The sequence below is a fragment of the Scomber scombrus genome, chromosome 3, assembly GCF_963691925.1.
Source record: "Scomber scombrus chromosome 3, fScoSco1.1, whole genome shotgun sequence".
Taxonomy (NCBI): Eukaryota; Metazoa; Chordata; class Actinopteri; order Scombriformes; family Scombridae; genus Scomber; species Scomber scombrus.
Window position 1 is genome coordinate 20,845,766 of NC_084972.1, and position 12,874 is coordinate 20,858,639.

A 12,874-nucleotide genomic window follows, 5' to 3' on the forward strand; every position below is an offset into this window, starting at 1 on the left:
AAAGACATCTGCTGCTGAGTTTCAGTTCATTTTTCCACTTAACTTTACAACAGTCAATGATGCAAACAACAGTATCTGAAGTGGGCCTTAAATATAACTTGCAACCTCATATCCATCCTCCTGCCCCTCAGTCTAGTCTTAACAAACAGGGAAAAAATCTGATGGCATCTGGAGGACTGGTGGAGGGATGCAGAGCCAGACTTGGATAGAACCAGTAACCTAACCACCATTATTGGAAATTGTACAGTCCTACATTCAGTGCACTTCACCATCTCCTTATGGATCAGAAATGTAATCTATTTTATTATTATTATATATTATTCCTTTATTTTACAGTTCAGTTACAATGTATATAAATAAATCCTTCTTGCATGACTTTTTGTGATGTTACAACTTTGAATTGCACTAGTTACCAGTTATCATTTTAACATGCACACACATACATGCATACAAATACAGCACACATGTGCTAAACAGAAAGAAACAAGAATATGAATTTAAATATTAATGATAATAATAATAATAATAATAATAATAATAATAATAATAATAATAATGATGATGATGATGATGATGATGATGATTTGAAAAGAAACAGATTTGGGATAAATAAACTTAATTAATTAAATTATGATAAAACTATACAGTTTGACCGTTTTTATTACTTTATTCTAAGTTTGAGAGTTGTAATATTCTTTCTTTAAATTCACATAAAAATCAAGAGAAATTGGGGGTAACTTTTGTTATTTTGCATTTATGTATGTGAAATTTACCATAGGCCTATATAGTCAAGAAGTTTACAATAAATTCAATGTCAAATCATCTTCAAAATGTATAGCCTAATTTGTACATTCAATTTTAACATTATGATTAGTTTTACATAATATATAATCTTCCATTCGAGTCCAAAAAATAAGTGAATGAATATATAATGGTAAAATAAACGAGTTAAAGATTCTGGGGGGGGAAAGACATTTGTTTTCAGTCTCTATTTTAAAAAATGGTACTGATGCTGCAGGGAGGGGCGTGACGTCACAGGAGAAAGGAGGAGGCGAAGGGGGAGAGAAGGAGAGGGGGAAGGAGAAGGGACGGAGGAGAGAACGGGGGGATGACTGCATTAAAGGAGACCAAACAAAAAAATAACAGTCATGACTCCTGTAATTCACCCTCCGTTTTTTATAAATCATAATGGTTGCTCTGTTTACCTACTCAGTGCGCTGCAATAAATGACGAGCCAGCCCGATAAGGTAATTATCATCTTTCACGTTTCTGCACGGCTGCCTCAATCTTCTAACTCATTTAAGTCGACTGTACGGTCTCCACCTTTAATATCAAATGTCAAGTCGAGGGCAGTATCGATGTTTATTTGCCAAATAAAATAAAATGAAGCAACCATTCGGCTGCGTGGCTACATATAGGATCTATTTTGGTCAGATATTTCATTTGAATTTGAGCGATAATGATGCGTTTTCCTTGTAATTGTCTTGAAAGCCATCGTTGTAACCCCCAGCGGCTCCACTGTATCCGATCTGAGCTTCCTCCATAAAAAATTAAAATGGAAACAGGCTTCATGAGAGTGGTGCCGCATACTACACTGCTGTAGACAGCCACGCCGAGCACATGGGGTTTGCGCACAACACTACAACATGCGCATTGGTTGCAGTGCGTCGTGCTCATCATTTTTGTGTCATTGTTGCTGTCTGTTGGTGACTGCAGTGTCCTCTTGGTAGCACTATTTAAGCATGGGCAGCACTAAGTTACTCACATGACTGCTATGTTTATATGCTATACTGTGATGATCTTGAATGACCTCTAATGTTTAAAAAAAAATCAACCCAAGAGAAGTTTAAATCATAACTGACTTATTTTTTAAATTATCCTTTCATATGTTGCAGAGTAAACTGGCTTGAGAGAGATGTCATCTCCGGGGATGGGCACTCCCAGTGACCCCCTCTTGGCTAGTCCAGGAGGGAGGTTTTCTACAGCTCAGGAAGGTATCTGGAGGAGCTCACTCCCCAAAACTGCCAGCTTCCCAACGTCCACCACTCGGCACCTAAGTCACCGTGCCAACAACTTCCAAAGACAGCCAAAACGGCGGAAGTTGATAAGACCTTCTCCACCTCCGCCACCCAACACCCCATGCCCCCTGGACCAGCTGGACCTCAGTGAGCTTCCCCCGAGACGCACCTTCCAAGAGCTGGTCTTCAATGGCTGCATCCTGTTCGGTATTGAATTTAGCTATGCCATGGAAACGGCTTATGTGACCCCTGTGCTTCTACAGATGGGCCTACCTGATCAATTCTACAGCTTGGTGTGGTTTATAAGCCCCATACTGGGTGAGTACAGGAAGAGGATATGACCACCTGGTGGGCAGTGGTATTTGACCTATTGTGATTTTGAATCACTGTTGTCTCCTGAAGCACTTGCTCTTTGGACTCTAACTTTGTCCCCTTGTCTTTGCCTTGAAGGATTCCTCGTTCAGCCTCTCTTAGGAGCATGGAGTGATCGCTGTACATCCCGGTTTGGGCGAAGGAGACCATTTATTCTGGCCTTGGCGATAGGTAAGAAATGTACTCCAGTGATTTAGCACTGCACTTACATAAAGTTAGGGATTTCTAATGGACAGGTTAACATAGAGGGGTGAAAACTGACACAGCAGAGGCTGATATATCCTGACTTAAGTCCCTAATATGGGTAAAGCACCAAAAACAATGAGACTCCATAGCATCTTTCATCTTTCTTGCCAGGTAAGTGCTCACTCACGTCTTTCTCCATACCTAAAGTTTGAAATGCAGGTTTTCTCTAAAAATGTTGAATGTTAGCATAATGAATTATAGGGAAAAGTACTTGCCCAAATATTATTTAAGTGTTTTGCGTATTGTTAATTCACTTGGATGCTTGAGTTTCACTGTGCACAATGATGCATGTGCAGAGTTTGACAATTGAAGGCTGTTCTCACAATCATCTGCTGAAAGTGGCAAGTTTTTCTGTGCTCACAATCTCTGTTTAACACATATATTTAAAAATGTCTGGATTTACGTTTGTGTTAAAATTAATTTTGTTATCACTCTCAGACAAGCTAAAAGTTATATGGAAATGACGTGCCTTCTTGAAGGTCCTTGAAGAAATTGTATTGTATATATTGTATATAATCTACTGCTATCATGGTCTTAAGACAATAAATCAAATAAAGAAAGTCAATTTCAAGCCCAAGACAAAACGTCTGGGTGATATCACTCAAGATAATTTTTCAAAGTTGTGAAACCTCCCTTCTGAACCAGAAAAATCATTACATAGCTGTTTTCACAGGCTAGATGTATATTATACTCCCTACTCCCTACAAATACTCGACTAAAATTGGTCAAGGGCCGCTTCAAAAGTGTGCAGGATGTGTGTTTTGGCTTAATCTTTTAGTACTGAAATTAAAAATGTATTGTTTATACTAATAATCATAGTACACTGTTCAAGCAGTTACAAAAAACAAACCTATTTAACCATTTTACATGATACGATATAAGTGATGTCGATCAAGTTGTGACTTTGTGACTTACACTTTACAAAGAAAAAAATTGAAGAAACTAGTGTTTCTGAAAACTGACCTTTTTCACAGCATATATTTTGACTTAGAGTTGTATGAACATTAACAATGGACCAGTAAGCCACAGTGAGCCAGCATGCACCATACCAGGACCCTGAAACTGAAGCAAGCTGAAGAGAGTTCAGCCATCATACATTTTATTATTTAAATCTGTGCTTTTCCTGCTGTTACATTAAAATGCCTTCTGTGAAAAGGGCCTATTTAAAACTTTTTTGTTTTGTTTTGCTTTGCTGCATATCAGTCTCTAGGCATCGCACCATCACCCCAATGTATTTAAGCTTTGGTTGCATCGCAGGAGAATAGCATCCATCAACAGCACTCTCAAAAATCAACCATAGTTGGTACGCATGGTGTCTGATTTGAATATACTTATTTTCGTCTAGTGTGAACACAAAACATACTCAGAAGTTATTAATTAGTATGAACTTAGAACACACCTTTAGTTACTTCATCTGTTTATCTTCACAGGGGCGTTGGTTGGTCTATCCCTGGTTCTGAATGGGCGGGACATGGGAAGTGCACTGGCGGACACAGCATCAAATCACAAGTGGGGAATTATTCTGACAGTGTGTGGTGTGGTTCTGATGGACTTCAGTGCTGATTCAGCAGACAACCCAAGCCATGCATACATGATGGATGTGTGCAGCCCAGAGGACCAGGATCGAGGGCTGAACATCCACGCTCTGCTGGCAGGTACTGTAGGAAAGATTTTAACACATTCACAAAGTCATTGTTACTTCATTATTATGCAGTACAGCATAGAAGATGATAGCTTTAACTTATGATTTTTCAAGATAATATGGAGAAGACAGCGCTAAAATGTATCTTTATCACCAAACATTGCAAAAAGATAAATAGAGAGGTTTTTTTGTTTTTCTTAATCTTGCTATACAGGACTTGGAGGTGGATTTGGCTACATCGTGGGTGGCATCAATTGGGACCAAACACAATTCGGGAAGTCGATGGGAGGTCAACTACGGGTTATATACCTGTTTACGAGTATCACTTTGGTGTTTGCCACAGCCATGACTCTGTTTAGTATCCCTGAACGGCCCCTACCAAAGAGTCAGTCGAACAAAAACTCCAGCAAAAAGCATCTGAAAAGCCCCAGCCTCCCTCTTCCTCCCTCTCCCCCTGTTGCCCCTGGATTGGGTCCAGGAATGGATGACGAGGAAGAGGACGGTCTTTACGGCTATCATTTCCCAAAGCCTCACCCAGTTAATTCTGATGCTCTGGCCCATTCTTGCAGTGCTAATGCACGCCTCTGTGCTGGCCTCACTAGCCCTATATCGCCCCTGAGTCCCCTCACCCCAAAATATGGCAGCTTCATAAGTAGGGACAGCTCACTCACGGGCATCAATGAATTTGCCTCTTCACTAGGAACCTCCTACATAGACAGTGTGCTCATAGACTGCTATACAGGTCAGCAGACACCACAGGCCCTGGCGCCCAACTCCACCACTGCGTCTCTGCCTCCAGGAGACTCCCCTCCTCCTGACGAACCCACACAAGTGGCAGGGAGCCAAGCTGCAGGACAGACTCAGGCTGATGTGGTGTCTTATCCAACTGGGGAAGCTCAGGTTGCAGAAGAGGCCCAGCCTTTGGAAGATGCACAATCTCACGGAGCAACTCAGGTCGCGGCTGGGGCCCAGGCTGGCGCAGGGTCACATCGTGGCTCCGGTGCTGGCATCCTGAAGCGACCCCAGAGTCTTGCACTAATCGAGGAGCCAATGGCAACCCAGATTGTCGGGCTGGAGAATGGACGCCGAAGAACAGTGACCTTCAGCCAGCAGGTCAGACACATTTTAAAAATAACAAAAGCTTTGTAGTCAGTAGTCACCACAGCAGTTAGAAATCAGTGTCTGTTTGTCTTTTTCCAATGAAGGTTGCAAACATTTTGCTGAATGGGGTGCGCTATGAGAGCGACCTGAGTGAGAACGTGGAGACAGGAGATTCTCAAATGTCAATAAGGCTGCTGTGTATAGCCATCTATAGGATGCCTCCCTCTCTGCGGAGTTTATGCACTAATCATTTTTTGGGTGAGAATAATCACTTTCAAATAAATTTGTTTTGTATAAAAACCCACAACAGCATAAAAACTATCTGTTTTTTCTATTTAATATGTAGTTTCATACTTACTGGTTCACACTATGCTCCAGGTTGGCTGTCCTTTGAAGGCATGCTGCTCTTCTACACTGATTTCATGGGGGAAGTTGTGTTTGAAGGAGACCCCAAAGCACCCCATGACTCTGAGGCTTACCAACGCTACAATGCTGGTGTTAGCATGGGCTGCTGGGGCATGTGCATCTATGCATTCAGTGCTGCTTTTTACTCAGGTAAGCTTCTCTCATAATCACATCTTGATGTTAGTCCTGCTCTGGCTGGAAGGAGTTATTTCCTACCCTTTGTCTTCCTTTTATTGCCACGTACAGCTTTAAATTAATCTCCTGTTTGTCTGTGTGTTTCATCTTCACCTTTCCAGCCATATTGGAGAAACTGGAGGAGCGTTTCTCTCTTCGCACTCTTTATTTTTTTGCCTACCTGGCATTTGGTTTGGGCACAGGCCTGGCCACTCTTTCCACCAACCTCTACGTGGTACTATCTCTCTGTGTCACCTACGGGGTGCTCTTTTCTTCTCTATGCACGCTGCCTTACTCTCTGCTGTGTGAATACTACCAGAGTCCTCAGGTTAGTTTCTAGATATGTGCAAGTGTGGCATTCATGTTGTAATTTGTAGAGTAAATTGTATTTGCTTGATTGTATTTTTACACAATTGTATTAAGGCAATAGAGTGATATCAGTTTTCTAACCTAACCTTCAGCAAAATATCATTACAGTTTTAACACTGTAGTGATTTGTGGTGCACTCCACATGTTAAACATATAACTAAACTTTTTCCATATGTCCTACAGTTTTGTGGCTCGTCAGAGGAAGGGACCAGACGTGGGATGGGGGTGGACATCTCTCTGCTCAGCTGCCAGTACTTCCTGGCGCAGATCCTGGTCTCTGTGGCGATGGGACCTCTGACCTCACTGGTGGGTGGGGCCCAGGGAGTGATGTACTTTGCAAGCCTGATGTCATTCGTGGGCTGCCTGTACTCCTCTCTCTGCGTGGTGTACCATCTGCCCCCCCCTGAGGGTGAGCCCCCCGAAAGCGAGACCCAGCCACTATTGGTGCACATTTAGAGAAGCCTCTTAATTTACTTTACCTCACACACTCAAACCGCACACACTCTCACGCTGTCATTTAGTGTCTGAGTGTGTTGACCTTCACAGCACTGATAGGACAAACACACTGTACACCCTGCCGCACACTGTACAGCACAGTTCCATATATTGTTTCACAGCAATCAGCACTGCTCTTCTCAGAGCTAGACAGACAGACAGACAGACAGACAGCCATTGGCCACTGCTCTAATATGTGTACATGTGTTCATACAGTGTGTGTGCCCATGCATTTTCCCCAAACTTTTGCAAGTGAATGTGTGATGCTTTTGAATGCGGTGTGGGAAACTGGAGTTGTGTGTATGTGTGTGTGAATGATCTTTGAGTTTAGATAAGGCTAAGATGTTCTTGTGTCTGATTCTTTGCTGTAAAATCTTACGTCATCTTTTCCTGCTTGTTGGTGTTTAGAATAGAAATGTTAACCACTACTTTCAGGCTAACCACAGCTTTCCCTTCTTTTCCTTCTTTTTATCAGTTGCCTAACGTCTGCATGAGCTGCAATGTAAACTCTCAAAGCCTTGTGTTAATGTTTTGTTTGGGTCATACGGCCAAGGGAATGTCTACCTGCCTGTTTCTCTGAGTTAGCGTAGCAGCATCACACCTTAGGCAGGCTCTTCTGACTAAATGAATGTGCTGCCAGGGACCATTCACACACAATTTTAATACCTCTTCATTAATTCAAGAGCTCATCACAGCATAATTTAGCAAACAACATATTTGATAATTACGTGAGTCTGAACAATGCTTATGATCACAGTTATACTCTTGAAGGGCTTCACATTGTCCACATAGTGAACAGCAAATAAACTTTCCACACAATGCACTCATTACACTCACCAGTGTGCTATAAATTCACAGTCTGATGCTGGGTGACTCTTAATCAAGTCCCAAGTATGAGTACAATACCAATTAAGTACTTAATCAACATAGAGCCACGACTAATAGGATGACACGCGCACACACACACACACAAACACACCTTCAGAAACACAGAGAAATGTGTGCTGTTGGCTAATTCTGTCTGGGCCCTCACTAAGCCACGAACAGCCCTGTGAGCTGTCACCCTACTCCTGGCCATGCCATTGTAATAATGACAGTGATTCTTGTCATTATCAGGAAGAGGAGAAGTTGAAACTGGGGTGTGAATCAGCATACAGTCGGAAACCGAAAAAAACAGAAGAACAGCAAACAGGGAGAAGACTCATGTGAACTTTGGGTAACCCTGAAGGTGGACAACATTGAAAGAAAAGACTGTGGGGGTTCATTGAGCCAGAAGCAAGTGCTAATTGTCATCAGTAGGGTGCATGCTTAAGATAGTAGGCTTCTGCTCCACCATGCTCGGCCCATCAACACAGTGTAGTGTAATGACCTTACATCTGAGTTAATTCGCCAAGTTCCTGAGGGAAGTATCAAAACTCATTCCTTCAGCCATCCTCATTAGCAAATATGGTACATGTAATTTATTTTTTACATCTGTTGTGCCATGGCGAACAGTATGCTATGTCTGATCTGCCTCAACACAAACATGACGCCTGACTCCAGGGCTTCAACAGCAGGTACACTTTAGTATAAAATCAGTTTTAAGTCTGTCATTGTGACCTTTTCATTGACTGGCTCACTGATTTAACACCCTAACATTTTGGTGCCAGTCATAATTGCTGCCTCAGCAGAATGTCAATATTTGCCTACCATTAAGCCTCCTGGACTGGATGCACGCCATGCTCGTTTCTGAGGAAACAGTTACTGTACGGATCATGCTGTTGCAGCTTGCTTGGAAAAAAACAACACATTGAGTTTTGTGTTATAATGATACCACCTATTGCTCAATATTAGCAGTGTTACTGTAAACGCTACTTTTCTTCAGGGTTCAGTTAAAACTAAAATGATAATTTTGCCATTTTGGACTCCTGTGTCAATTCTTGTTATAATTTTACCACCGACAATCATAACAGCAGTTACCCCGGTTAGACTTCAGGAATAATGACCTGCAATGTTTAACTACACCTCATGGGGGAGCCAGAAGACAAGACAGAAGAACACAATAATTCTGTGCACCGTTTTCCATTATTCCAGTTCCTTCCTGCATCTTTGCCAGCCATTTTCCATGTTTAGAAAAATTGGGTCAAGTGAAATCTACTTACACAGCTGTGGTTTTAAGAAACATAAGTGATCTTGAAACAGATAAAATGCAGACAGAACAGATCTTAAGTAAAAAGACAATTTATTTGTTAATCAGAATATACAAAGCAGTGGCTGAAGTAACCAAATGTCATTCTGGTTCTGAAAAAGGCAGTCTTGGACACAAAACTGGGCTACCCAGCCATAACATAAAACTCATTGAAAACGTAAGAAAAACAAAAGTATAAATGGTACAAACTTGCGTGGAATGCATACAGAACAAATGACCAAAGCTTTAAGATTTAAGAGGGGTTAATTAACATTGCAAAATCCTGCCTCCATCAAACAGCATCAAGCAATCTTTATGGAGGCGCAAGAGAGAGCCCCTTTATTCAATTGCACCATCTGTTATGTTAACAGGGCAGCCAAGCCAAGGATTAACTAGCAGCTCAACACAAAAGATTATGCCTCAACTAATAATGCTAACAACTGTCCATTATCCCCTGCTTAAAACTTATCTTTGGTCCTTTAAGTGAATCTGAGAGGTCAACATGAGCCTTGGAGGTGAGCAGCTGCCTGTATGTATGAATCTTCTGGTCAGCACTGCCTTAATAGAGATTGTGCTTCTAACATACCGATATAAAACCTCAAGAAATGAAAAAACTGATCTCATAGTGTGGCCCAATTTGTACAAGTAGAAAAAAAGCTCATTTTAAAGACCAATAAATAACATTTCGTAAAAAAAGGAGGCAGGGCCACTATGTTTCAGGACTCCAGTGCAATGTGATAACATGGGAGCAAACAAAAAGAAATATCTTTCAAAAGATACAGAAAGCACAAGCTCTACAAAACGATGTTGACCAGGCTGGTAAGACAGTGCTGCAAACAAGTAGCAGGGCAGAGATCTAAGCCTCCACTTCTGCCTCTTTTGAGTCTCCATTTTCCTCTGTCTTCTGCTTTTTTGTCTCCACTTTTTCCTAATGAAAGAAAAATATTTCAAAGATTACTCAATATCAAATCATTCAGCCCACTGGTTAGTAGATTAAAAAAATGAGTTATTCAACTCCACAAATAACAGAAATGTGTCAAGTGGAATTTTAGAAATTGTGTACTGCATGTTGAGGACAACCCACCTCCTCCTCTTCAGCTGCACGCTTCACAGGCTGTGCATCAGTCTCCTCAGCAGGGGGCGCCTCCTCTGCTTTCCCTGTAAGGACAGTTTGCCACTTCAGAAAATACATCTTTCACCCTCAGTGTAATTAAAACAAGATTTTCTTTTAGCAAATCAACAGCAATAATTTTAACTCAAGGCCATACATGGGAACAACATTTACAGGACAAATAAAGTAGAAACACAAGTGACAGAATCATGAAATTTGTCAAACTCTAGTCAAGAAAAGAAGCTATATTGTTTCATATGAATGAATGTACCATCTCCATTCTTGTGTTCCTTCTTTGTCTTTTCTTCCACTTTGTCACTGTGATCAGCTCCGTTCTGAATGAAGAGAAGCAAATGTCAGTCTAGTAACATATGTCATGATTATGTGAGCAATACTGTAGGATTATAGCCACATTTGTAAATAGAGAAAACAATGAAAGATTGAAATCCCAAACATAGTTGAAATAATCCTCCCACGTCTTACATGTACTGACTCCTCTGGGGACACATTACAAAAAGGCATGTTTGTGGAGCCCTTATTACCTCCCCAAAGGATTAGCTACCAAGCTCTGGAAAAAAAAACCCTCAGTCAAGAGGAACCAATGGAGACGTCTAAAAAGCTTGCTAGTTAACATCTGTGCCATTTCACAACCCAAACAAAGCGCTGTGTGGAGAGCAGCTGAACAGAAAGGGGGAGGCGGTCGCAGCGACACCTGCATGATGAGGGGAGCTAAGACAAAAGGGCCATGAGGCTTTTTCTCCTCGTCTCATACTCACTGTGCCATTGGCAGGTGCGTCTCCGCTGTCGGTCTTCACCTCCTTCTTCTCCTCTTCCACTTCTTTCTTCTCATTCACTTCTTTCTTATCCTTCACTTCTTTCTTCTCCTTCAGCTCCTGCAAAGTGGGGGGGGGGAAAAGGATCCCCACTGTCAATGTAACGCTCAACAAGCAGCAGCAGCTTTGAAGTGACACACGCTCCTCCACATGCATTTGTGTTTAATACAAAGAAAATCCTATCTGATAAAAGTCTAAGTGGGAAATGTTCTCAAGCCGATCCACGCTGCGTGACGTTAATGTAACGTTACCGTGGCTTCCCGCCCACAACTGCAGCTCTGCTCCACCAGCTGTACGCCGCTTTGTCTGCTCTACAACACATTTTTAGCTCACCACATCACACACGAAACATTTCCCGGCAATGAAAAATGGAGCTGTCGACGCTCATAAATAACAAATAACTCACACTGCTGGCGTATAATTAACAACATTTCTGTGTAAGGTAAAGAGTAATTTAAGTAACACATTCATTAGTTTTAACTTTCAGTAAGAGTGAAAGGTAATACTGTCGTTAAGGGAAAAAACAATACTTTTAATTAAGAGCTAGCTAACTATTCGGAGTGTATAAGTTAATAAAAACAACTTTATAAAGTTAGAAAAATCTTTTTAACACGACGGCTCAACCGAAAGGAAAAAAAATTGAATGAAACGCACCTTGGCTGTAACCTCTGCAGTTGCGGTCGTGTCAACAGCTGTGTCGGCCATGGCTAATTTACTTTAGATAATTGTATTCCTGTTCAGAAATAAAGATTTTTTTAATTTCTTGGCTCTTTGCCTTCGTGCGGACTGCCCAAAGACTCTGAGAGAGAAATGATGTCTGCCCGTCTCCGCTTTTCTCTCGAGCTTGTTGAAAGTGTACTCTCGTTGGATACAGCGGCTCGATCCCGCACACGATTGGACGACGTTGACCATCGGACTATGCAATTGGATGAATATCGTGTCAGTCACGCTAAGATGTCCCGCCTACCGGAGATCTGCCCGCTGATTGGTCGATGTGTTAAAGCGCTGCACTATGATACCAGATTCTTTTTTTTTTTTACTATCCATCAGTGAGCGTTTGGTTTTCCACCTATAATTTAAACAATAGATGTAAATGTCCCGTTTTTAAAGTTACAGGCAACTAATCTATTAGACTCTGCTGACCACGTATGTTAATCTTAAGTAGATATGGTGGAGAAGTTTATAAACACTTGGCCACCACGGACGTCATGTGTGTGTTTGTGTGTGTGTGTGTGTGTGTGTGTGTGTGTGTGTGTGTGTGTGTGTGTGTTTTTTTTTTATTTTTTTATCTTACCGCTCTTTCTCTGTAGAGAGATGAGGTATCAAATTACAAGCAAAAACCTTTCTTATATACAGTCTATGGCAAAAACGAATAATGTGTAGATGTGCGGCCACTCCTCCTTTTCTATATTTAAGTCTTGTGACAAATATGTTTTCTGCTCAAGTGTGCTCCTCTTTCACTTTTTTTTTTTTTTACCAGACTTACTAAATTGTGATAAAAGTGCAGCTTGTATGTTAATCAATGATTATACACTATTATTAAGCAACTCCTGATTTTAATACACAAACTGTCTGAAGACGAACGACATATCTGTAGCTCCTGAGCTTGACAGCAGTTTACACATTTTAATTCATTTATTTTAGAGGAAACTGTCACTTAATTGAAAGTGGAAATTATGTGTTGCTTATGAACTATACATTTTCTACTGAAGTAATTAGCAGGAAAGTAAGGAGTAACAGAGAACATCTGTTTCGGGCTATATTTGATTCAAAGAAAAGGGGAAAAAAATCCTGTGCCATACACTGGCTATGGATAGACTAAGCCATAAATGTATTGCTTTATGATTTGTGAGACAGTATGGGGCATGATATGTAGTACAGTATGTGTGCCTACAGTTTGTATAAAAGCCTTTACAGCATGCATTTAATTACAGCTATTGT

The 12,874-nt window shown here is 41.2% G+C and overlaps 2 protein-coding genes across 2 annotated transcripts; one reads left to right on the top strand and one right to left on the bottom strand.

Annotated features, from left to right (window-relative positions):
• The first annotated feature begins 1,915 nt into the window (after positions 1-1,915).
• On the top strand, positions 1,916-6,783 carry slc45a1 (solute carrier family 45 member 1). Its single transcript, XM_062416206.1, has 8 exons — positions 1,916-2,336; positions 2,469-2,561; positions 4,067-4,291; positions 4,493-5,391; positions 5,484-5,637; positions 5,758-5,934; positions 6,081-6,286; positions 6,511-6,783. The coding sequence occupies exons 1-8, from the start codon at positions 1,916-1,918 to the stop codon at positions 6,781-6,783; spliced, it is 2,448 nt and encodes an 815-aa protein (XP_062272190.1).
• A 2,243-nt stretch (positions 6,784-9,026) lies between these two features.
• si:ch211-222l21.1 (prothymosin alpha) lies at positions 9,027-11,763 on the bottom strand. Its single transcript, XM_062415945.1, has 5 exons — positions 11,588-11,763; positions 10,877-10,993; positions 10,372-10,435; positions 10,074-10,147; positions 9,027-9,917 (listed from the first exon to the last, which is right to left on the bottom strand). The coding sequence occupies exons 1-5, from the start codon at positions 11,636-11,638 to the stop codon at positions 9,846-9,848; spliced, it is 378 nt and encodes a 125-aa protein (XP_062271929.1). The 5' UTR covers positions 11,639-11,763; the 3' UTR covers positions 9,027-9,845.
• Between the last annotated feature and the right edge of the window lie 1,111 nt (positions 11,764-12,874).

Excerpts from the sequence above, each read along its gene's own strand:
- si:ch211-222l21.1 (XM_062415945.1), bottom strand. The coding sequence starts at position 11,638 with ATGGCCGACACAGCTGTTGACACGACCGCAACTGCAGAGGTTACAGCC. Across the intron at positions 10,994-11,587 it reads CTGCAGAGGTTACAGCCAAG|GAGCTGAAGGAGAAGAAAGA; the intron begins GTGCGTTTCATT and ends CCCACTTTGCAG. Across the intron at positions 9,918-10,073 it reads GTGCAGCTGAAGAGGAGGAG|GAAAAAGTGGAGACAAAAAA; the intron begins GTGGGTTGTCCT and ends TTCTTTCATTAG.
- slc45a1 (XM_062416206.1), top strand. The coding sequence starts at position 1,916 with ATGTCATCTCCGGGGATGGGCACTCCCAGTGACCCCCTCTTGGCTAGT. Across the intron at positions 5,392-5,483 it reads CAGTGACCTTCAGCCAGCAG|GTTGCAAACATTTTGCTGAA; the intron begins GTCAGACACATT and ends TTTCCAATGAAG. Across the intron at positions 5,638-5,757 it reads ATGCACTAATCATTTTTTGG|GTTGGCTGTCCTTTGAAGGC; the intron begins GTGAGAATAATC and ends ACTATGCTCCAG.